Source organism: Oncorhynchus kisutch, linkage group LG4 (genome assembly GCF_002021735.2).
Source record: "Oncorhynchus kisutch isolate 150728-3 linkage group LG4, Okis_V2, whole genome shotgun sequence".
Taxonomy (NCBI): domain Eukaryota; kingdom Metazoa; phylum Chordata; class Actinopteri; order Salmoniformes; family Salmonidae; genus Oncorhynchus; species Oncorhynchus kisutch.
In genome coordinates, this window is record NC_034177.2 from 50288162 (window position 1) to 50312513 (window position 24352).

The 24352-nt window shown below is 42.3% G+C and overlaps 1 protein-coding gene across 8 annotated transcripts in view; it reads left to right on the plus strand.

Moving 5' to 3' along the window:
- Positions 1-15437, plus strand: part of LOC109889642 (anoctamin-1) — a 67591-nt gene extending 52154 nt beyond the window's left edge. For 5 of the 8 annotated variants that reach the window (XM_020481217.2, XM_031823148.1, XM_031823149.1 and 2 more), the window contains 5 exons: positions 3214-3366; positions 5688-5740; positions 12507-12691; positions 12900-13005; positions 13900-15433. In XM_020481217.2, the coding sequence (XP_020336806.1) occupies positions 3214-3366; positions 5688-5740; positions 12507-12691; positions 12900-13005; positions 13900-14148 (746 nt within the window). In that variant the 3' untranslated portion in view covers positions 14149-15433. Of the gene's footprint in view, positions 1-3213; positions 3367-5687; positions 5741-12506; positions 12692-12899; positions 13006-13899 lie in introns of all 8 variants that reach the window. The other 3 variants (XM_020481216.2, XM_020481218.2, XM_020481223.2) reach the window with 2 other exon arrangements.
- The last annotated feature ends 8915 nt before the right edge of the window (positions 15438-24352 follow it).

Genomic DNA, 24352 nt, shown 5'->3' on the forward strand with positions numbered 1-24352 from the left:
CTCTCTCTCAACTGTATCGATACTCCATCTCTCTCTCTCTTTCAAGATCTACAGATGTAGGATCTTATTTTGATAACCCTGTAGCGGGAGAACTTTTCTGCGGTACAGGAAATGTAAAATGTGTAATGTATTTGAGGTTTAAAAAGGCTTCTGAAGTTTGTCATTTCCATTTAGAAATTTCAGACTTGATTTTCCCTTCACAGAAAAATGTTTCGACCCTTACCGAAATGCCCATGAATTATAATCTACATAATAATTAACATTTCCTGTTGCTGCGGGATTATTTTCCTGCTGTAGCAAACTGGTTCAAATGAAGATCCTACATCTGTATCTCTCAGATTATCGTATATATTTGCAATCTAAGAGGACTGTTGAGACAGCTCTTAAGACATACATTGTTTGTTCTCTGTCTGCTCTCTGTACTCTTGAGAATGTCTTAAACAACAGGAGACCCCAGTTCCAGGGCTTTTTAACTTACGTCACTCTCAGAAGATGCAGTGACTCTCAGTTACTGCCCGGTGAGTAGGTCTATTCTCAGAGAGTTCAAGACTTAACTTCATTTTCATGGCATCGCATATATTTCACGCTCCCACATTATGGGTATTAAGGGATTGTAAGAGGAATGTTCTTATCCAATGTTCCTAACCTGCAGGCATCGGTCTATTAGTCCAAACCTTCACCAGGCACACCCAAGTTCCACACATTTATTATAAGAGTTGTCAAAATTTCACAAAATGCTGCACCTTGTGGTGTTCGATTTCCCCTAGCATGGCTTTTGAAGAGCACCTGCTTCTCAAACTCAACTGAGAACTGTGTGTGTGTGTGTGTGTGTGTGTGGCTAAAGAGAGAGAGAGAGAGAGAGAGAGAGAACATTTAACAGTGAAAACACTACAATTAGCAAAAGACCCTGCATGATTGAATGCAAAACCTGTCTGAAGGATTTTTCAATGTACCCTTGCTGTGTGGATCAAAGAGTACTAGGGGTACTACTGAGGTTGTGGTGTGACATTACAGAGTACTAGGGGTACAGGGGTAGTACTGGGGTTATGAGAGAGTGGCATTCTGGGCTTGGTCATGCGTTGGCTCCATGTCAGTAGAGATTACAGCCTGGGTCTCTGGTCCGATCAGCTTTCCTCTGGCCTGCGTCCCTGTCTACCCCCTCACAGGTCCCTCCGTGCTCCCTCTTGCCCCATCCCTTTTCCATCCCCTCACTGTCTCTTCTCCATGGTAACTGCCCCTCCCTCATCCCTGACTTGTCCCTGCCTCTCCCTGCCCCTTACCTTCTCCTCCCCCTCGAATGTCCATGCCCCTTCCCTCACCATATCCTCTCCCTGCCTGCCCCCTCCCTATATCTCCTCTCTCTGCAAGACCCATGAAGAGTCTCCCTGTTCTGTTCTCTCTGGTCTGGTCCACTCCCATAATTATCTTCAGCTGCTTCAATAAGTTAACCACTTAGGAGGATGATGTTGCTTTGAATTACCTAAAGGTCAAAGTTGTTACTACGTAACAAATGTTCTTATTTAGTTTATTTATACATTTACAAGGGTCATTCAAGTGTTTCTTGTTCTCCTACATGTGATGAGGGAAGAAACCTTTAACATGAGCATGTTTCAGTGCTAGCTGCAGTGTGATGTGAGGTTCAGAGAATCTCTTTTGATTGATTTGTTTAGTCTTGTCGAGTGATCAGGGCCTGTATTCATAGGATGTCTCTCTACAGTGCCATCAGAAAGTGTTCACACACCTTGACTTATTCCACATGTCTTGTGTTACAGCCTGAATTCAACATGTATTAAATAATATTTTTTTCTCCACCATACACACCTCTACACACAATACCCCATAATGACAAAGTAAAAAAAATATTGAAAACCTTTGGCAGCGATTACAGCTGTGAGAGTTCTGGGATTCCAAGAGCTTTGCATCTGGATTCTACAATATTTTCACATTTTTATTTTACAAATTCTTCAAGCTCTGTCAAATTGGTTGTTGATCATGCCAATTTAAGTCAAAATTATCAGTAGGCCACTCAGGAACATTCAATGTCATTGTGGTACTGTAAGCAACTACAGTGTATTGTGCTTTAGGTTATTGTCCTGATAAAAGGTGAATTTGTCTCTAAGTCTCTTTTGGAAAGCAGACTGAACCAGGGTTTCCTTTAGGATTTTGCCTTTTCTTAGCTCTATTCCATTTATTTAAATTAAATAAAAACTCCCTAATCCTTGCTGATGACAAGCATACTCATAACATGATTCAGCCACCATCATACTTTAAAATATGAAGAGTGGTTGTCAGTGATGTGTTGTTTTGGATTTGCTCCAAACATAAGGCTTTATATTCAGGTCATAAAGTTCATTTCTTTCCCACATTTTTTGCAGTTTTACTTTATAGCCTTGTTGGAAACAGGATGCATGTTTTGGAAGATTTGTATTCTATACAGGTTTCCTTCTTTTGATGCTGTCAATTAGGTTAGTATTGTGGAGTAACTAAAATGCTGTTGATCCATCCTCAGTTTTCGCCTATCACAGCCATTAAACTCAGTAACTGTTTTAAAGTCACCATTGGCCTCATGGTGAAATTGCTGAGCAGTTTCCTTCCTCTGCGGCAACAGAGTTGCATCTTTGTAACATCTTTGTTGTGACTGGGTGTATTGATACACCATCCAAAGTATAATTAGTAACTTCACCATGCTCAAAGGGATATACAATGTCTGCTTTTTCTTTACCCATCTACCAATGGGTGCCATTCTTTGCGAGCCATTGGGAAAATCTCCCTGGTCTTTGTGGTTGAATCTGTGTTTGAAGTTCACTGCTCGGCTGGGGGCCTTACAGATAATTGTGTGTGTGGTGTACAGAGATATGAGGTAGGCATTCAGAAATTATGTTAAAACACTACTATTGCACATGGAGTGAGTCTATGTAACTTATTATGTGATTTATTAAGAACATATTTACTCCTCAACTTGTTTGGGCTTTCCATAACAAAGTGGTTGAATACTTAATGACTCAAGACATTTCAGCTTTTCATTTTTGATTTATTTGTAAAAATGTCTAAAAACATAATTTGACTTTAACATTATAGGTTATTGTGTGTCGGCCAGTGACACAAAATCTCAATTGAATCCATTTTGAATTCAGGCTGTAACACAACAGAATGTGGAGAAAGTCAAGGAGTGTGAATACTTTATGAAGGCGATGTATATCTGTGTCCTTGCAGTAATCCAGTTTGGGTTTGTGACCCTGTTCGTGGCGTCGTTTCCGCTGGCCCCACTGTTCGCCCTGCTCAACAACATCATCGAGATACGCCTGGATGCCAAGAAGTTTGTGGCTGAGCTCAGGAGGCCGGTCGCTGCGAGGGCAAAAGACATTGGTGGGTTTACTGTTCAAACTCTGTCTGCACACAGGTTCGTTTTTTTTATTACACTCCTATATTGATTCCTTAAACAGAATATTGAAGTCACTCCAATACAAGTGATTTACAAAGAAGGGGAAAAAAACACTCGTTGTCTTTGGGATTCTTCAGTCCCTTGAGTTTTTCCTTACCATGTGACCCAGGGCTTTAAAAGTGCGACCAATTTGGTGTGCGATATCTTGCTGTAGTTTGAATTTGGGATTATAATTTTTGAATAATAATGGTTTGAATTATAAGGTTTCGCAGTACTGCTGTTTCACAAGCGCAGTTTCGTTAGCGTCATGCTTGCAGCATTACTAGAGCGAAAACTTCTTCTTTCGAGCCCAAACAGCCCAAACTTCTTCTTTCTAGCCCAAATGTCATTTTAAACCATGTTGGGGGCTGTTCTAAAACTATTTGCGGGAATGTTAACCATTTGTTTTACACATTTTTCAGTCATGTATGGTACCTCATTAACTAGCTAGCTAGCTAAGAACCTGATCACTTGACCAGTATATCCAAACATTTGGGCGCACAGAAAGAAAGGAAATGAATAGCTTCTTCGGGAGATCAATTATCATAGGAATGAATGAATGACGGATGTATAGCACATCGTCACAAACTTGACGCTCTGGAGTGTCAATGTTAAGCGGATGACCATATAAAACATGTAAAACATAGCCTTGTGCTTTTTAAGCGGTTAGAAAGCTCAGATTCTTAGCTTTTTTAAATTGTATTTATTATTTATCAATGATTTGTATGCCTTTTCTTGCACTGGTATGCACCGCTATAGTAAATAGTATGAAAAATAGTACACGGCTGATTTAATTTGACAATTGTTTTTATTTGATATACAGGGTTACAGATGTAATTACAGGGTACAGTGAAATGATTGCGCTCCTAGCGCCAACAATGCAGGACAATGTTAAATAAAACAATACAAATATAATAGAAATAGATCATCATAAAAATACAAGTTATAATATATACATATTAACAACTGTGGCAAGGATAAATGTCCATTGGGGTGGGTGCAGGGTAAATGTCCGGGGGGGGAGTAGGTACTGTAGCTGAGTAGTGGTGGCTATTCAGCAGTCTGATGGTCTGGGGGTAGAAGCAATTAGCCAGTCTTACAGTTTTTGCCATGATGCTACTCTACTGCCCGCATCTGAGTGATGGAAATGGGGATAACAGGCCATGGCTCAGGTGGCTGGGGTCCCTGATGGTCTTCTTGGGCTTCCTGATACACCTGGTGTTGTAGGTGTCCTGGAGGGCAGGCAGTGTGCTCCGAAAGGTCTGTTTTGCTGAGCGTACAACCCTCTGTATCTCCTTGGGGTCCGCGGCAGTGGAGTTGCCGTACCAGGCTGTGATTCAGCCCGACAGTATGCTCTCGATGGTGCTCTGGTGCTCTGCTCTCGCCGTGGAGACAGTCAAAAAGGTTCTCGGCATACTCATCTCCGAGGAGCTGAAATGGTCAAACCACATGGACACCGTGGTGAGCACACCCCCATCCACATCAATGGAGTCGCCGTGGAGACAGTCTGAAATGGTCAAACCACATGGACACCGTGGTGAAGAAGGCACGACAGCGACTTTTCAACCTCAGGAAGCTGAAAAAAAATGTGCCTGTCTCCGAGGGGCCCTCAGGGCAGGCCACATTTTTTTCATTTTTTTCTGCTCGGAATCATTGCTGTCTCTAGCCCTGTGAATGAGTTGATTTGTCCTTTTGTGATGAAGACAAAGTGGTTTTGTATCTTCCTATTGTGTTCGTTTTTTATTTTTTTTATTCAATATAAATTGATGTGTGTTTGTCATAGAACGATGCGACTGTTTCCTATTGCTGCAGTAGATGCGACTGTTTCCTATCGCTGTACCTGTAACGTACCATTTCGTCACAAATTGACAGACCGTCCAATCAGCAAATGACCATTAAGGCGGGACTCCCGAGCCTCTAATGTCTGTGGATATGTAACCCAATACCCCATAGTCATTCAAGGCCAAGTGTTTTGAAGTAGGGAAGCTGGGCTTTTAGACAGAACTGCCGTGAAGCCATTTTATAAGCAAATTACCTTGATATTCCTTGAGAAAACAATTAAATTATAACGAAAATCCATCCAAAATGGGGCTATTCATATTTAAGATGTGCCCAAAGAGAATGATTGTTGAGGAATGGAACCCAATGAATGGAACTCTGTGTGATTATAATCGCCTTAATTAACAAATATATTTGTTACAAGATTGTAATATCAATTACCATCAAGAGTTCTAACTCTCATGTGATTCTGCTTCTCTGATTCTAGGTATATGGTACAACCTTCTCCGAGGTGTGGCTAAAGTGGCCGTCATCATAAACGTAAGTCGTTCCTGTAATCCCAGCAAAACATAACAGGGACCAAATGATAAAAATGTAAAAGAAATCTGACTAACATATACTGTTTTGATTGTTTTGAATGTTCTGCCAAAGGTACTGTTTTTTATTCCATCTTATCCATTCCACAACCCCCTCAACAATAACAAGTCTGCACTTAAAACTAGAACATATTTCATTGAAGCTCAGCCCTGGTCCACACAACATTTACTGGGAATTTACCCCCACTTTTGGGGGGTTACTTGTAAAAGCTCATAATACGGCTTTTAAATGCCTGCCCCTCTGTGCAGAGAAGACCATACTTGGTCAGAAAGAGAGCTAGCTTGGTTATAAATCCGTCACCGGGCTCACACTTCACTTCCAAAGGGATCACAATCGTCATGGTAATGGTGAGTTGAGATCCAGATCTGGGTTATTTATGACATTCAATCAAGATGGAAGGGAGGGAGGGATTTCATCACCTCCATTCTCTTATTGATAAGGTTTTCAACAGTACAGGATGTCAATGTGTTTTTACTTTAAGGCCTTGGATTCACTGTAGGTTTATGTGCTGACAAATCGCGGAACCCAGAACCAAATATCGCGTGGGTACTGGCCAGCTTCACAGGTTAGGGTTAGGGCTAACATTTCTGTTAACAGTCAGTCACCCTATGTGCTGACAGGCAGAGAGTTGCAGATGAAACAGCAAGATGGCACTGACAGATAAGGCAGCTCTGCTTCTAGCGCCTAAGCAACTTTGCAGTATTTGTTTTTTTGTGTGTTATTTTTTACAGTATTAGCCCAGAACTTTTTTTGTGTTATTACATACAGCCGGAAATAACTTTTGGATATCAGAGTGGTGGTAACTCACCAGCACTACGACCAGGAATGCAACTTTCCCAAATTGGATCCTTTGTTTGCACCCCTCAGGGCAACTGAACTTATCCCAGAGGCTGCTCCAAGATGCTGCCGGCGGAGAATAGGTATTCGGAGTGAACTTCTAGTCCGAGGCGGGTAAACCATCCACCACTTCCGAGTATTTTACTTGTTAATGTTTACTATCTGGAGAATAAAGTACATGAGCTCAGGGTGAGGATATTTTTCCAGAGAGACATCAAGGACTGTAACATACTCTGTTTCACAGAATTATGGCTCTCTCTGGATATACTGTCCCCGTCCATTCAGCCAGCTGGGTTCTCAGTACATTCCACAGACATGAATAAAGGCTCCCGCTTCTGGTGCCTCCAACTCAATCATAAAGTTTGCCGATGACACAACAGTAGTAGTCCTGATTACTAACAATGACGAGACAGCCTACTGAGAGGAGGCGAGGGCCCTGGCGGAGTCGATTATGGACTTCAGGAAAAAGCAGAAGGAGCACGCCCTTGTCCACATTGACGGGACCGCAATGAAGGTGGAAAGCTTCAAGTTTCTCGGCATACACATCACTGACTATCTGAAATGCTCCACCCACACAGACAGTGTGGTGAAGAAGGCGCGACAGTGCGTCTTCAACCTCAGGAGCCTGAAGAAATTCCATTTGGCACCTAAGACCCTCACAAACTTCTACAGATGCATGATTGAGAGCATCCTGTCGGGCTGTATCACGCACCGCCTGGTACGGCAACAGCACCACCCGCAACAGCAGGGCTCTCCAAAGGATGGTGCAGTCTGCCCAACGCATCACCGGGGCACACTTCCTGCCATCCAGGACACCTACAGCACCCGACGTCACAGGAAACCAAAAAGATCATCAAGAACATCAATCACCCGAGCCAGGGCCTGTTCACCCCGCTATCATCCAGAAGGCGAGGACAGTACAGGTGCAAACAAAACTGGGACCGAGAGACTGAGAAACTTCTAAACTCAGCAAAAAAATAAACGTCCTCTCACTGTCAACTGTTTATTTTCAGCAAACTTGTGTAAATATTTGTAAGAACTTAACAAGATTCAACAACTGAGACATAAACTGAACAAGTTCCACAGACATGTGACTAACATAAATGGAATAATGTGTCCCTGAACAAAAGGGGGGGTCAAAATCAAAAGTAATAGTCAGTATCTGGTGTGGCCACCAGCTGCATTAAGTACTACAGTGCATCTCCTCCTCATGGACTGCAACAGATTTTCCAGTTCTTGCTGTGAGCTGTTACCCCACTCTTCCACCGAGGCACCTGAAAATTCCCGGACATTTCTCGGGGAAATGGCCCTAGCCCTCACCCTCCGATCCAACAGGTCCCAGACATGCTCAAAGGGATTGAGATCGGGGTCTTCGCTGGCCATGGCAGAACACTGACATTCCTGTTGTCGTGTATTTGTCTATGCCGGATTAATTGCTATGACATGCTATTCTATAAAATACTTTCTCCGTAATTAATATCACCTGATTGAGCTAATCAGGTAAATGTAATTAACTAGAGAGTCAGGGCACCACAAAATAATATTTATAGAGCTGTTATCTTCCGAATAAACTCTTAAAGATTTAGCAATATTTTACATCAATAGCAGTCAACATTAATCGTCATCTTACTTCAGTCTCATCTGAAAGTTGTAAATTCTTGGTTATCTGCAAGAATCCTGGCTAACAAGATGAATCAGCAATACAAAATTGGGTTTAATTATGCATTCTAAATTACCCCCCATTTGGAAAAGGAAAATGCAATAAATATTTACTCTGAGCTGTGCTTCAGTAGGTTGGTGGTAGATGGAAGGCCGTGTTGCCAAAACGAGTCCTTTGTCCTTTGAAGAATGTCTCTGGTGGTCACTTGAATGAGTTGTAGTAACGTCGTTGTGTTGTAGAACGCCGTTGTGTGGTAGATGGGATACTCTGTCTGTTCCTTCCTAACCTGCGTTTGCAGCTGCGGTCACTAACTCAACGGCTAGGAGGTATCACTTCTGTCATGAATAAGAGTTCAAAGTCCTTACCATTTGCAACCAAAGCTCATGCTGATGTTGGCTTCGTTCTTGTAGTTTTATCTGAACCATTCTGACATGGGATCGTAATCCTCACTTCCGCGGAACAGAAAGTTATGTTGTAGTCAAGAGCTTATATAGGAAGGAAGAGTAGGGTGTGTTTGAAAAGTTTTATAGCCTTTGTCCCTTCACAGGGGAGGAACACTGATTGAGCAGCCCTATCTTATGAAAATCCAAATCTCACATTTTAGAAACTAAAATCACATTTCATCCCATCACAAATAATTTCAAATTCAAACATTTAAATTGAACAACAATTCCATGTGAATCTGATAACTCTTATGTATAGACTTTCCACTGTGGAGTTTGTCATCTTATCATTGATGAGAATGTCTCAGATGACAACCGAACTGACATCATATTCATTAAGCACCACTGCATATGTTCAATTGTTCGGATTACCAGAATATAGTTAATTCCCCCCCACATTCTGACGTTCCCAGAATCTCTATGTTAACCAAGGGGTTTTGCAAATGTAACCTTAGTAGGGTAGAGAGAGGAAAAAGGGGGGAAGAGGTATTTATGACTGTCATAAACCAATCCCCAGGCCAACGTCATGACACTGTTTTGCTGGAAATCATGCACAGAACGAGCAATATGGCTGGTGGCATTGCCATGCTGGAGGGTCATGTCAGGATGAGCCTGCAGGAAGGGTACCACATGAGGGAGGAGGATGTCTTCCCTGTAACGCACAGCGTTGAGATTGCCTGCAATGACAACAGGCTAAGTCCGATGATGCTGTGACACACCGCCCCAGACCATTATGGACCCTCCACTTCCAAATCGATCCTGCTCCAGAGTACAGGCCTCATTGTAACGCTCATTCCTTCGATGATAAACGTGAATCCGACCATCACCCCTTGTCAGACAAAACCGCGACTCATCAGTGAAGAGCACTTTTTGCCAGTCCTGTCTAGTCCAGCGACAACGTTGTTGCCGGTGATGTCTGGTGAGGACCTGCCTTACAACAGGTCTACAAGCCCTCAGTCCAGCCTCTCTTAACCTATTGCGAACAGTCTGAGCACTGATGGAGGGATTGTGCGTTCCTGGTGTAACTTGGGCAGTTGTTGTTGCCATCCTGTACCTGTCCCGCAGGTGTGATGTTCCAATGTTCCGATCCTGTGCATGTGTTGTTACATGTGTTGTCCATCCTGTCTCCCTGTAGCTCTGCCTTAGGCGTCTCACAGTACGGACATTGCAATTTATTGCCCTGGCCACATCTGCAGTCCTCATGCCTCCTTGCAGCATGCCTAATGTACGTTCACGCAGATGAGCCGGGACCCTGGGCATCTTTCTTTTGGTGTTTTTCAGAGTCAGTAGAAAGGTCTCTTTAGTGTCCTAAGTTTTCATAACTGTGACCTTAATTGCCTACCGTCTGTAAGATGTTAGTGTCTTAACGACCATTCCACATGTGCATATTCATGAATTGTTTATGGTTCATTGAACAGCATGGGAAACAGTGTTTAAACCCTTTACAGTGAAGATCTGTGAAGTTATTTGGATTTTTACGAATTATCTTTGAAAGACAGGGTCCTGAAAAGGGGACTTTTATTTTTTTGCTGAGTTTGTCTCAAGGCCATCAGAATGTTAAATAGCAATCACTAGGTTACTCTACCCTGCACCTTAGAGGCTGCTGCCTAATATACATAGACATGGAATCACTGGTCACTTTAATAATGGAACACTAGTCAATGTAATAGTGTTTTCATACTGCTATACTCATTTCATATGTATATACTGTATTATGGTATTCTAGTCTACTGTATTTTAGTCAATGCCACGCCGACTCCTAATATTTATATATTTCTTAATTCCATTCATATACTTTTAGATTTGTGTGTATTGTTGTGAATTCTACACTGTTGGTGCTAGCAACACAAGCATTTCGCTACACCCACAATAACATCTGCTAAATATGTGTATGTGACCAATAAAATGTGATTCGATTTTTGTAGATGGTATAAAGCACACTGAAAACAGCGCTCCTTTTGCTGAAGTTGACCCCTATATTCAACTAATATAGCATTACTAGAGCCTAACCGATAAAGCCGCTGGCCGATATTATCTGCCGATATTTGCCTTTAACAGAAACATTTGTGTCAGTCTTTACTCCACAGATAACGTGCAAATTTTATATACAGTACAAGTGAAACGTTTGGACACACCTACTCATTCAAAGGTTTTTCTTTGCTCTTGCTATGTTCTACTTTGCAGAATAATAGTGAAGACATCATAACTATGAAAAAACACACATGGAATCATTTTGTAACCAAAGAAAGTGTGAAATAAATCCAAATACATTTTTATTTTTTTATTTTTCAAAGTAGCCACCCTTTGCCTTGATGACAGCTTTGCACACTCTTGGCATTCTCTCAACCGGCTTCACCTTGTCACGGATCCCTCCGGAACTTTCATTACGCACATCTGGCACACCTGATTGCGGTTCTCGTCCCGTGTGATAATCATTGTGCGATTGTGTATTTATTTGAGGTACTCCTCGCTCTTTTGTTTTGGTTTCTACCCTGTGTTTTGTTACGTGTTTGTTTGGTCTTCGCCCCCCATTTATACCAACGTGACACACCTAGAATGCTTTTCCAACAGTTTGGAAGTAGTTCCCACATATGCTGAGCACCTGTTGGCTGCTTTTCCTTCACTCTGCGGTCCAACTCATCCCAAACCATCTCAATTGGTTTGGGATCGGGTGATTGTGGAGGCCAGGTCATCTGATGCAGCACTCCATCACTCTCCTTCTTGGTCAAAGAACCACACATGTGGAGGTCATCCATTCACCCTACTCTGCTTCACCTACTTTGTCTGTCCTGAGCTCGTGTTTCTTGGCCCAAGCAAGTACTTTATTCTTATTGTTGTCCTTTAGAAGTGGTTTCTTTGCAGAAATTCGACCGTGAAGACCTGATTCATGCAGTCTACTCTGAAAAGTTGATGTTGAGATGTGAATTTATTTGGGATGCAATGTATTAACTCTAATGAACTTATCCTTTGCAGCAGAGGTAACTCTGGGTCTTCCTTTCCTGTGGCGGTCCTCATGAGAGCCAGTTTCATCATAGCGCTGGATGGTTTTTGCGACTGCACTTGAAGAATCTTTCAAAGTTCTTGAAGTTTTCCGGATTGACTGACCTTCATGTCCTAAAGTAATGATGGACTGTCGTTTCTCTTTGCTTATTTGAGCTGTTCTTGCCATAATATGGACTTGGTCTTTTACCAAATAGGGCTATCTTCTGCATACCATCCCTACCTTGTCACAACACAACTGATTGGCTCAAAGGGTGGCTACTTTGAAGAATCTCAAATATAAAACATATTTGGATTTGTTTAACGCTTTTTTTGGTTACGACATGAATCCATATGTGTTATTTCATAGTTTTGATGTCTTCCCTACTTTTCTACAACATAGAAAATAGTCCAAATAAAGAAATACACCTGAGTAGGTGTGTCCAAACTTTTGACTGGTACTGTACATGGAATAAACAAATACGTCTGCTCATTTGCGCAAATTTTTTGGTTATGTTCAATGGTTTCCTGAAGAAGAAACCATTGGCTCTACCAGCAGCTCATTGAACATCATTCAGTCTTCAGTCACAATGTGAGAGAGAGTAGGCATGGTGGTTTGACGGTGAGTAGCTTGCCACAGCCAGCATATATGAATTTAAAAACATTTAAACGTTCAAATGTGAAGAAGCGACATGTGACATACGCCTAGTTTCTTGAGACGGGTCACATTTGTTACATTCTTACATGTCTTCAGGCGCTTTCTCATTGATCACTGTCGGTCTCTCGCCAGGCGTTTGTGATCTCCTTCACGTCAGACTTCATCCCGAGGCTAGTCTACCAGTACATGTACAGCCCAGATGGCTCCATGCACGGCTTTGTCAACCACACCATGTCCTATTTTAACGTCTCAGACTTCCAGGATGGTAAAGAACCTATGGATCCTCATCATCTGGGTTACCAGGTGGAGATGTGTAGGTGAGATAACGCACAGCACTGGGTCAACAACTTATATCTTTGTAATTACAGTGTAATGACCATGTAATGTCTTCATTTTATGTACCGTAAAATAAAGTGTTACCAGTTTTTGTGATGCGTAAAAATAAATAGTCGTTGCGGTGTCGTCTGTTCCACGGACTTTTGCTATCTGCTTTAGTCTTTGTGATCAGTTGACTCTTGACTCTAGGTATAAGGACTACAGGGAGCCTCCATGGTCCAACACGCCCTATGTGGTCTCTAAAGAGTTCTGGGCGGTCCTGGCCGCCCGACTGGCCTTCGTCATAGTCTTTCAGGTGAGTGGAGGAGAAGTCTCTTTGTAGTTGGTAACACACTTGTCTGCAAGCACTTCTATATGCCTCCCCACCGGAGACTGGAGTTCGATCCCTGTTTCCACCCTCCCTTCCCACTGCGTCTCCCCTCTTCATCTTACGCCATCTGAACTGTCTAAATATAACATGAAAAAAGAAAGAATGCAGTTGATGGAAGTGTACACTTAGTGCCAGATTTTTACAGCTACAGTGTATGTATATGAGGTATTCAAAGACACACTCATTTTGCTTTGTGAGATTACTATACAGCAGGGATCATCAACTAGACTCAGCCGCAGGTCTTTTTTTTTCTTGAGTGGATGGTTGGGGGGCCGGAACATAATTACAAATCATTTGTAGACTGTAAATTGACCGCAAGATGGCCTAACAGACATAATATTAGACTTAAACATCATTTCGCATCTTGCTTACATTTGTATATGATCGCATGTGTTTCTCTATTATGCGTGGGAATACCTGAGAACAGATTTCCCGAATTAAAATCACTTGGAGATGATTTCCTGGTGTTTTTACAGTCTTTTATTTATTTAAAGTCTTTCTTTTTGAACAAGTTTTTGCTCAAAAACATGGGGGGACAAATAAAACCACACCCACAGGCCACCAGTTGGGGAACCCTGGTATACTTCCTGTTTCCTGCTGGTTGACCAATGACATGCTGTCTCTCCACTTCCTGTAGAGTGTGGTGATGCTGATGAGTGACTTAGTGGACTGACCAAATATGGATGTTCTATATTGATGTCATTAGTGCGTCAATAGAAAATATGTTAGCTAACACATTTACAATTATATGGGAAAAGAAAGTGAATATTCTTTAGGCAAAAGATTTTTGAAAAGTTTACCTCTCTTCCCTCCCTGTAGAACGTGGTGATGCTGATGAGTGACATCGTGGACTGGTTGATCCCAGACATCCCTAAAGACATCAGCCTTCAGATCCACAAGGAGAAGATCCTGATGGTGGAGCTGTTCATGAAGGAGGAGCAGGGCAAGATGCAGTTCATAGACAGCATGACTCCTTGTGACGGCAAGGGGCGCAACAACCACGCCCCTATAGCCCGCTCGCGCTCCATCCCACACACACACAGTCACACGCACGCCAACAACTTCTAGCAGCTCCGATAAGGTGTAGCCTTGCTAGCTAAGCCAAGGGTTACTCCTCTCTGTGTCTTTATCCATGTCCAGACATTCCGTAGAAAGGGAGAAGTGTTCCCTTCAAGACGTTGTCGGAGGCCGAACTACGAGAAACAGAAACAGTCCCCGTGCACAATGCCTTCCTGTCCAACCATTCAGTGAATAACTAACTAGCTAACTGCCAACCAGGTAACGAACTGCCAGCCAGTGGGGTCATGGTTTTGAGGGATGATCTTAAATGTGGCGGACCATACCATATTCAGAGCAGCCAGAGAAGAGAGAAAATGTTTGTTTAAAATGTTCCTTACGTGCTTTACGTTACAGCATATCTGGCATCCGAGGTATTTCGATGTTTGCCTCTTTATAAACAGGATGTAGATTATACATAATCCTTTTACTCTTACGACTCAACCATATCCATGGTGCAACCGTGTGAATAACCACTCTCATAAACGCTAAACTTTGTATTCAATTGCTACACAACATTAATGAACAATTATTTTCTTTACCTAGATTTTTTTTAATTTGTATTTTTAACTATAAAAAAAACTAACTTCGATATCTTGAAATGTATGTGTGTAGAGCAAAGGATATCATCTTAAATGGGTGACAGGTTTTTGTATGTCTTTGATTCAAAGATCTCAAATGTTTTTAGCTACCAAGCACACAGTTGAGCATGGTTGATACATCACCTGGTTGTGGGCTCCCATGCTATCATATAGCAAAAGCTGTTAGTAGAGTATTTTATTGCGTTACAGTATACAAGTAAAATGGCAATGTATGATGACTAGAATGCTGCTAAACATAGTAAAATACTTTCAATCACTTTAGTTCAGAATATATACGACTTAGCAGTGTTGTAAGAATATACCCCTGTTGTAACATGTACAGTTCAGGCAAATCTTTCTCTGCCACAAGACATACATTATACTATGTGACTTCTACGCTTCAAAGCCAATCAGGATATTCTTTTACATGTGGAGCAATAATAATGAAACCTTTCAGTTGTACTTAAAATGGTATATTGTTTACACTTACTTCTGTCTACTGGATATACTAAGAAACATAATATTTCTCATTCTTTACTTGCCTTTCTTCAGAGGACAAGGACACTTTGATCCTTTTATATGTCAAACTAATGTCTTCATACAAAATGAGAGTAATTTCATAGCAGCATATTTTACTGTATTGATACGGACTATGTTGTGAATCATTTTGATGTGATGTTGAATAAATAATGCATTAAATTGAATGTAAACAACAATGTGGTATGGCTATTGAGTGCTGTCATGTTCTTAGGCTTGGAAGAGAAATGTATTGTGGATTGTGGCCTTTGCAGTAACTTACAATTTAAAAATAGAGTATCGGTATTAAATGCAATAGAATCTCTTTGAACCTAGTTTGTTTAAGCAGTTTTTTTTTTATTCGACATTCAACGTTCAAATACACAACACAGCCAAAAGTATGTGGACACCTGCTCATCGAACATCTCATTCCAAAGTCAAGGGCATTAATATGGAGTTGGTCCCCCCCTTTGCTGCTATAACAGCTTCCACTATTCTGGGAAGGCTTTCCACTAGATGTTGGAACATTGCTGCAGGGACTTACTTCCATTCTGCCACAAGAGATTAGTCAAATCGGGCACTGATGTTGGGTGATTAGGCCTGGCTCGCAGTCAGCATACCCATTCATCCCAAAAGTGTTCGATGGGGTTGAGGTCAGGGCTCTGTGCAGACTAGTCAAATTCTTCCACACTGATCTCGACAAACCATTTCTGTATGGACCTCGCTTTGTGCATTCTGAAACAGGAAAGGGCCTTCCCCAAACTGTTGCCACAAAGTTGGAAGCAAAGAATTGTCTAGAATTTCATTGTATGTTGAAGTGTTAAGATTTCCCTTCACCGGAATTAAGGGGCCTAGCCCGAACCATGAAAAACAGCCCAGACCATTATTCCTCCTTCACCACACTCTACAGTTGGCACTATGCATTAGCATTCTCCTGGCATCCGCCAAACCCAGATTCATCCGTCCGACTGCCAGATGGTGATGCGTGATTCGTCACTCCAAAGAACGCTTTTCCACTGCTCCAGAGTCCATTGGCGGCAAGCTTTACACCACTCCAGCCGAAGCATGGCATTGTGCATAGTGCTCTTAGGCTTGTGTTCGGCCATGGAAACCCATTTCATGAAGCGATGAACAGTTATTGTGCTAACGTTGCTTCCAGAGGCAGTTTGGAGAGTTGCTCCTAGACGTTTCCACTTCACAATAACAGCCCTAACAGTTGATCGGGGCAGTTCTAGGAGGACAGAAATTTGATCAACTGACTTGCTGGAAAGGTGGCATCCTATGATGGTGTCCTGTTGAAAGTGACTGAGCTCATCAGTACAGGCCATTCTGCTGCCAATGTTTGTCTATGGAGATTGCATGATGGTGTGCACAATGTTATACACCTGTCAGCAACGGGTATGGCTGACATAGCCGAATACACTCATTTGAAGGGGTGTCCACATACTTTTGGCCATAGAGTGTACCTGCTATATATAGTAACATTTGTAAATGTAAGAGTGCCGTACATCATTTGATAACATAATCAAAATGGTGTTTACCAAATCCTATTGTAACTTACTATCCTACCAAGCCAAGCCAGTCAAGGATCCTAGACACTTTGCAGTGTTCTGGAACCTGTGTTATTTGAGATAGGCCAGGCCTGACCCAGGACAGGACAGATAGTTTTAATGGAGCTTTCAGGAGATGGAACTCAGAGGAAGCACTTCTTGATGTAAATAAAGGGAAATGTTCCATTTCAGCTTACAACGGAACTTCCTCTCCTTGGCTTGATAGCACTCATGACATTTTTTAAGACGAGACAAAATAAGCAACTTTTACTGGAATTCGTACCCGAAGATCAGAAACGGACTGTGAAGAGATATATATTTTCAGACTTTAGACTAAACTTACAAAATCTTTTCTGAAAAACATTTTTTCATCCAACATGTACTTTACTGGAATGAAAAGGTTGGACGGAACCTGCTAATACTAATTTAGCTCCAGAATATTTATGCTTTCAAATGTTTTGCCAAAACCTAATGCTCAGCCTTATGGTATAGTAACAGTCATCTTTGAATGAAAGCAAATACCTCTTTGCTTGTGTGTGTGCTTTCTTTTAAAAACATTTGTTCAATATTCCTGCACCCATGTGGTATGTTAGGGTGGCTTATCTAACTCACTATGGCCAAGTGTCTGGTGGCTTATCTAACTCACTATGGCCAAGTGTCTGGTGGCTTATCTAACTCACTATGGCCAAGTGTCTGGTGGCTTATCTAACTCACTATGGCCAAGTGTCTGGTGGCTTATCTAACTCACTATGGCCAAGTGTCTGGTGGCTTATCTAACTCACTATGGCCAAGTGTCTGGTGGCTTATCTAACTCACTATGGCCAAGTGTCTGGTGGCTTATCTAACTCACTATGGCCAAGTGTCTGGTGGCTTATCTAACTCACTATGGCCAAGTGTCTGGTGGCTTATCTAACTCACTATGGCCAAGTGTCTGGTGGCTTATCTAACTCACTATGGCCAAGTGTCTGGTGGCTTATCTAACTCACTATGGCCAAGTGTCTGGTGGCTTATCTAACTCACTATGGCCAAGTGTCTGGTGGCTTATCTAACTCACTATGGCCAAGTGTCTGGTGGCTTATCTAACTCACTATGGCCAAGTGTCTGGTGGCTTATCTAACTCACTATGGCCAAGTGTCTGGTGGCTTATCTAACTCACTATGGCCAAGTGTCTGGTGGCTTATCTAACTCACTATGGCCAAGTGTCTGGTGGCTTATCTAACTCACTATGGCCAAGTGTCTGGTGGCTTATCTAACTCACTATGGCCAAGTGTCTGGATGACACACGACCTGATCCTCTGTGCACAGCTGGCACAATGCATATACTGTACTGTGTATGTACTGCTTTATTCCTTATAACCACTAGATGGTAACAGTGGTCTTTATACAGTAATCACTTCATCATTGCCAGTGTGGGGCATACAGGTAACTGCCAAAATAAAGGAAACACCAACATAAAGTGTCTTAGTCGGGCGTTGGGTTACCCCAAGCCCAGGACAACTTCAATGCCCTTGGAATAGATTCTACATGTGTCTAGAACTATATTGGAGGGATGCGACACAATTTGGGGTTTTGTTGATGGTGGTGGAAAACCGCTGTTCCAGAATCTCCCAGTATTAAATTGGGTTGAGATCTGGTTACGGAAGCCCCGTTTATACCTTGTTCTAACTTGCATCCTTTGTCCTGATCTGGTTCTGATTCTGATTGTGCCCACATCTTTTGACTGATGTAGATAATCAAAAGACACATTGTGACCTCCGGGAGGTAGTCAGACGCGCATTGTGTCTGGATATCTTACGAGTGTAGACAGAGAAACCATTTAAATCATCCTTGTTCTGCACTCTAAAATCATATTATGTGTCTAACAATAAATAAACAAATACATTTTTTAAAGAATAGCTGTGAAATAATTTGCATAAAGGAAGGGACCAGGATATCTGGTCACAATGCAGACATAGTGGATGGATAACAGACACATTTTAATACTGGAATAATTTCTGGAAATGTGGGATCGATCAGAATGTAGACAAGTTCAGGACAGAGAACCCATGTCAGCGCCCGGGATGAACAGAGATCTCTTCTTATAGCCATGGTAGCCAAAATAATGGTCAACTGGACATTTGTATACAGGCCTCTAAATTGCTTAATTCCCTCAGGAATCATTCCTGTTTGGAAGCACCTGCTTTCAATGTACTTTGTATCCCTCATTTACTCAAGTGTTTCCTTTATTTTGGGAGTTACCTGTATGTCTATGTGTTGGTATCTGAGCCATAGTTTAACATTCTGAAAATGCTAATGTATATCTCTAGTTCTGTTTAGGATTATTGCATAATTTACTATGCAAATATTTTCTTAGGTATTGTCATCATATTTCATTGAACAAAGTACAGTTGAAACTCTATAGTTCTGTCGCTGAACAGATTTATAACACCGTAGTAACAGAAAACTGCATTCACCTATTTTACCAGTAGGGGTCCTCATCCAATCATCCTACAAAGCATCCAGGTAGATGCTCCTTGGTCCATCAAAGAGGCTCCTTGTGACGCATCACTTGTTGTGCCCCCTCATGGGAACCTCCAGGAGGGCTGAGTACTCCCCCCCCCATAGCCCCCCCAAACACACACCACACACGCACACACCTATTCCCAATACATCATCCAGCACCCACAGAGAGAGAAGGCCCCTCTGAAGATAGACTAGTGGGCAAAAACTTGGCCTGGGTGACCGACCAAATGGGGCCTGGATGGGGCCTATTCAGATCAGGGGTGACAAGCTGCCATGGTGGGGATACCCCCAGCCGGTGCTCTTCGCTGGCCTCCTGGGTGGTTCTCTGCATCTCATAGTGAGGTGCAACCCTCGCCTCCGGCCCCTGCCTCTACTCTGTTGATGACACAGAGGGAGTTCTGATACAGAGCACATAGGGAGTTGTGTTTATGACAACATAGGGAGACCTGAGACTGAGCATGCAAGTAGGTTGGGAGTCCTTGGTATGACACGGTAGGAGTTCCCTGTGTGAGCATGTAGTGAGTCCTCAGAGTCCTGAGAGCACACAGGGAGTCCTTTGACTCCTTTAGGTAGTACAGAGACAGCACAAAGGCAGGGAGTCATGTTTTGACCAGATAGGAAGTCCTCAGTGAAAGCACAAAGGAGTCCTTTTATTGACCATGTAGGAGGGGAGTCGTGGAGGGGAAGACCTAGGGAGTCCTATGACTGAGAAGGTAGGTAAGGTAAGTCCTGTGTATGATAACAAAGGAGTCCTGACTGCGTAACTAGGACGTTTTACTGGAGAAGACCTTGGAGTCTTGTGTGAGAATATGTAGGCCAGTATGTCTTCCTAGGGAGTCATTGGAGGGGTGGGTTCAGATCTCACCGCTGCCACCAATTATTGTAAGTGGAAATGTGGAGGCGTGGGGTAGTGTTGGATCTGGTCAGGCTAGTTTTCTATTCGGGACCGATCCAAAGATTCTCTCTAAACCATGTGAAGACCATAACAAATGCCATTTAGCAGACACTTTTATCACTTTCAACAGTCATGTCTGCTTAATTTTACAAGTCCTGAACCCACTACCCTGGAGTTACAAGCACCTTGCTCTGCCAACTGATCTACAAAGGACCACTTCCAATCCATTGTGTCCAGTGCATGGATTATAGAAAACAATATTACACTATTTTGCAATGAAGGCCAACAGTAGCCTCAACAGTACTTTGTAGGGTAGCCCCATGGTGTAGCCGGAGGACAGCTAGCTTCTGCCCTCCTCTGGGTACATTGTCTTCAATACAAAATCTGGGATGTTTCTCACCCCTTCCATAGACTTACACAGTAACTATGAGAACTTCTGGAGGACGTCCTCTAAACTATCCGAGCTCTTGCAGCATGAACTGACATGTTGTCTACCCAATCAAAGGATCAGAGAATGAATCTAGTGCCGAAATCATACAGTAAGATACAGCTAGCTAGCACTGCATAAAATGTGGTGTGTACTTAACTCAAAGAGGGAGAAAGACAATAGTTGAACAGTTTTGAACAAATTAATTTCTTCCAAAATGAAGGAGAAGCAAGATAGAGAGATTTCATAATTTCTTTTCACTTTTAGTTTCACTTACTTAGCTAGGAAATGCAGCTTCTCAAACAACCTGCTCAAACAGAGGGATGCTATGTTAGCTAGCTGGCTATGACAATCCAACACAACACCTGGAACTCTTCCAAGTCAAGGTAAGCTATTGGTTTTACTAGTTTATTGCCACCGGAGCCCACCGGTGTAAGTGCTAAACTGCTTAGCTGTTCATTGTAACATTACTGCATGATTGTAGATGGTTTACTAACACGTTAGTTCTAGTAGCTATGTTGACTATGACATTACTTTAGCTAATATGGTGTAGGCTGTGTGTAGTGGTTATGATATTGTTTGGCTTGGAAAGGTTTTTTCATCCGGTCACATACAGCTGATGTGTTGTGCATTGAAGTCCACAAGCGAAGGGAAAAGTTGAGAGGAGGAGAGTGTATAGATGCGAGAAGCAATACAACATCGCTGCTATGATAGTGAACTGTCTTTACGTGTGATGGGTAGTGTATTAATTCCATCAATGCTGTTGAAAAAAAATGATGTAACGTAAGGAAATGCAACGAAATGCAACGAAATGGGGACAAACATACCTGCATTTGTCTAGTAGAAACTCTCTTTTTCAACTGTTGGACTAGTGATTACACCCTAGATCAGCTAGGTGCAGGCAAGAGTGTGCAAGGCGGTATTGAATGTGTCACTGTGTCACCTCAAATTTTTTCTCTCGGCCTATGTGCACCCACGTTGTAAACTTTCATTCATAGGCTAGGTTGTAGCAACCTCATGATGGGTATAGGGAAAATTTGAGTATCATGTAGTAGCCTAAACCTATCGTTATTACATTGAACTGAGTGAATGGAACATGAGTGACAGCCATCCAATATGCTGTAATAGAAATAAGTCCATTCTCATGAAAAAATAAATCGTCCTCCCTCATCTTAAACGGCACCGACCGCCACTGGGCTAGACATATACTTAACGTCTAGATCCGTATTATTGACGACGACCAATACGGTACAATAGCCTATACTGATCCAGTTACAGTAGAACTCTGGTTTTCATTCTTCCCCTCTAATCAGGGACTGATTTAGACCTGGGACACCAGGTGATTGCAATTAACAATCAGATAGAAACAAAAAACAGAAGTGTTCCAACCCTCCAGGACCCTAATTGAACAACCCTGCTATGCTGTGTGTACAATATCAATGTCTAAAACTTAGCAACTTTTTCATCCTCAACTATTTCCAGTTCTTTGAAACCTAGTGACTGTGAATGACTAACTATGTCCTATAACGTGGGCCCTGTGGCTGTATTGAGTCTGTTCGAGCATACGTATTTCCACCAACAAATTGAGTCAGACAAATAAATATATGCACCAGGAGGAGGGAGAAGCTGATTTTCCCAGACGTGGGCTGCGTCAGAGAGGGGTAAAGAGCAGCGGTAGGTCCTCACATCTCCCTGGGACTTCCATTTGAAGGCTGACAGGGGAGGGCTGGTCCTCCTGAGCGGGTCGACAGCATCAGGATGGGAACTGTGTTATAACATCAAACAGATCAGGCCAGCCTGTCACTGTAAATAATAATGTGTTCTTAACTGACTTGCCGAGCTAAATAAAGGTTAAATAAATCAAATAAAGACCAGAGAGATGATAAGGACAGACACCGACGGGGGAGATCCTGCTGAGACTGAAGCTGTCCTAATATGGACACTGTAGATAAGGTTTTGGTGACGATCGAAGCTGCCGGGGCTTTCATAAACACTTTCCCCCTACAGACTCGCGTCACTCCAGTGTTAGCAAAGCCACTGGTCTTATGTAACAGGTCAACATGCTCACTGACCAACTGACCGAACACTAAACCTGCATGTTAGGTTTGATCATATTGCATTCGTGATGCATGTTAAATCATTTGATTGCAGATAAAGCTATTCGTAGAAATGTTACGGGGGGAAAAAACATGTTTATTCAAACGTTTTATTTAAATAATGCGCAAATCTAAGATAATATAATTTCTACAAAATTGTGACATTCTTTACACTCACACACCTATACACATACTCAAGAGACATTTACTCATATACACACATTTAGTACTAAAGCATTGGTACATATTCAGAGCACATGGAGGGTGACTAATGCCCAACACTGGTTGGTGGTGAGTCACTATTCCCACAGCACAGCTTTACATTCTCCTCTCCTCACACATATACGTACAACACGGAAGCACACGCAGCCACCGTCAGTCACCCTGGTGCACTGACCTATACAAAATGGTGGCAGACCAGAGTGGCTTGGCCAACCGAACAGTCCTAATGCCAGCAGAGTGGACATGGAGCGCCCTGAGGCCCTCTGTAACCCGCTGAGTTCATTTCCTGCCATTTCCCCCAATGTAGTGCTGCAGCCTGAACTGCCCAGGGTTCCAAACTTGGGTTCAAATATAATTTTTTATTTTACTATGAGCATCTGATCTAAGCCTGTCTCTTTGAATACTTTTTGAACCCAGGTCTGCAGGTTCATTCCCCTTTCACGGTGTCTCTGAGCCGCAGGTAATACCGCCTCATACAGAGACAGAGCTGAAGGTGTTAAAATGATTCACTGCTGACATTTAAAAAATATCAGGGACCAAATTGATGTGCTGCAACATTCTCACCAGACTAATTTCAAATTGTGTTTTACGTCATCACATTTCTGAAGCTCCTGTGCTCATCGAACTAGCACATTCTCTAACTATAATTACACTTTGTAAAATGAAAATGACTATCACCAAAGTCTAAATGACAGCAGTGAAAGCTACGGTGTCACAATGCGAGGCCATCATTGCAAATACGAACTTAACTGACTTGCCTGGCTAAATAAAGGTTAAATAAATAAATAAAATAAAATTGGGTCCACTTTAAGACACATACAGCCGACGGCTCATGACTCATAAGCGCTCTATTTTTAGAGTGCATTGACCAATCACATTACCTGTCCTGTGCACTGAGGGAATATGTTAGCAAAGTCTTCTCCCCTAAACTCCCCTAAACTGACCTAAACACCATCACAAACTGCAGAAAGACTACAAACTAACATAAAACCTCTACTGAACATGTTGTACATGATAGGATGGTGGGATGGCCAGATGGGATGGCTGACGTTTTATGGGCTCTTAACCAAACGTGCTATTTTGTTAGTTTTTTGCATTGTTTGTAACTTATTTTGTACATTAGGTTGCTGATACCGTCTCTTAAGACCAAAAAGAGCTTCTGGACACCAGAACAGCGATTACTCACCTCGAATTGGATGAAGAACTTTTCTTTAATGAGTCGGACGAGAGGGATTTACTCCAGACACCCGAACAGGCCCTTATCCCCGTCATTCGCAGGTGAAAGAGACGGAGGTTTCGTGGAAGGAGATCGGGGTGTCTTGTGAGGATCCGGCGACGAGTGGCTAATCTGCCTTTGCCATCGGTACTATTGGCCAACGTACAATCGCTGATAATAAAGTGGACGAACTGAAAGCACATATATTCTA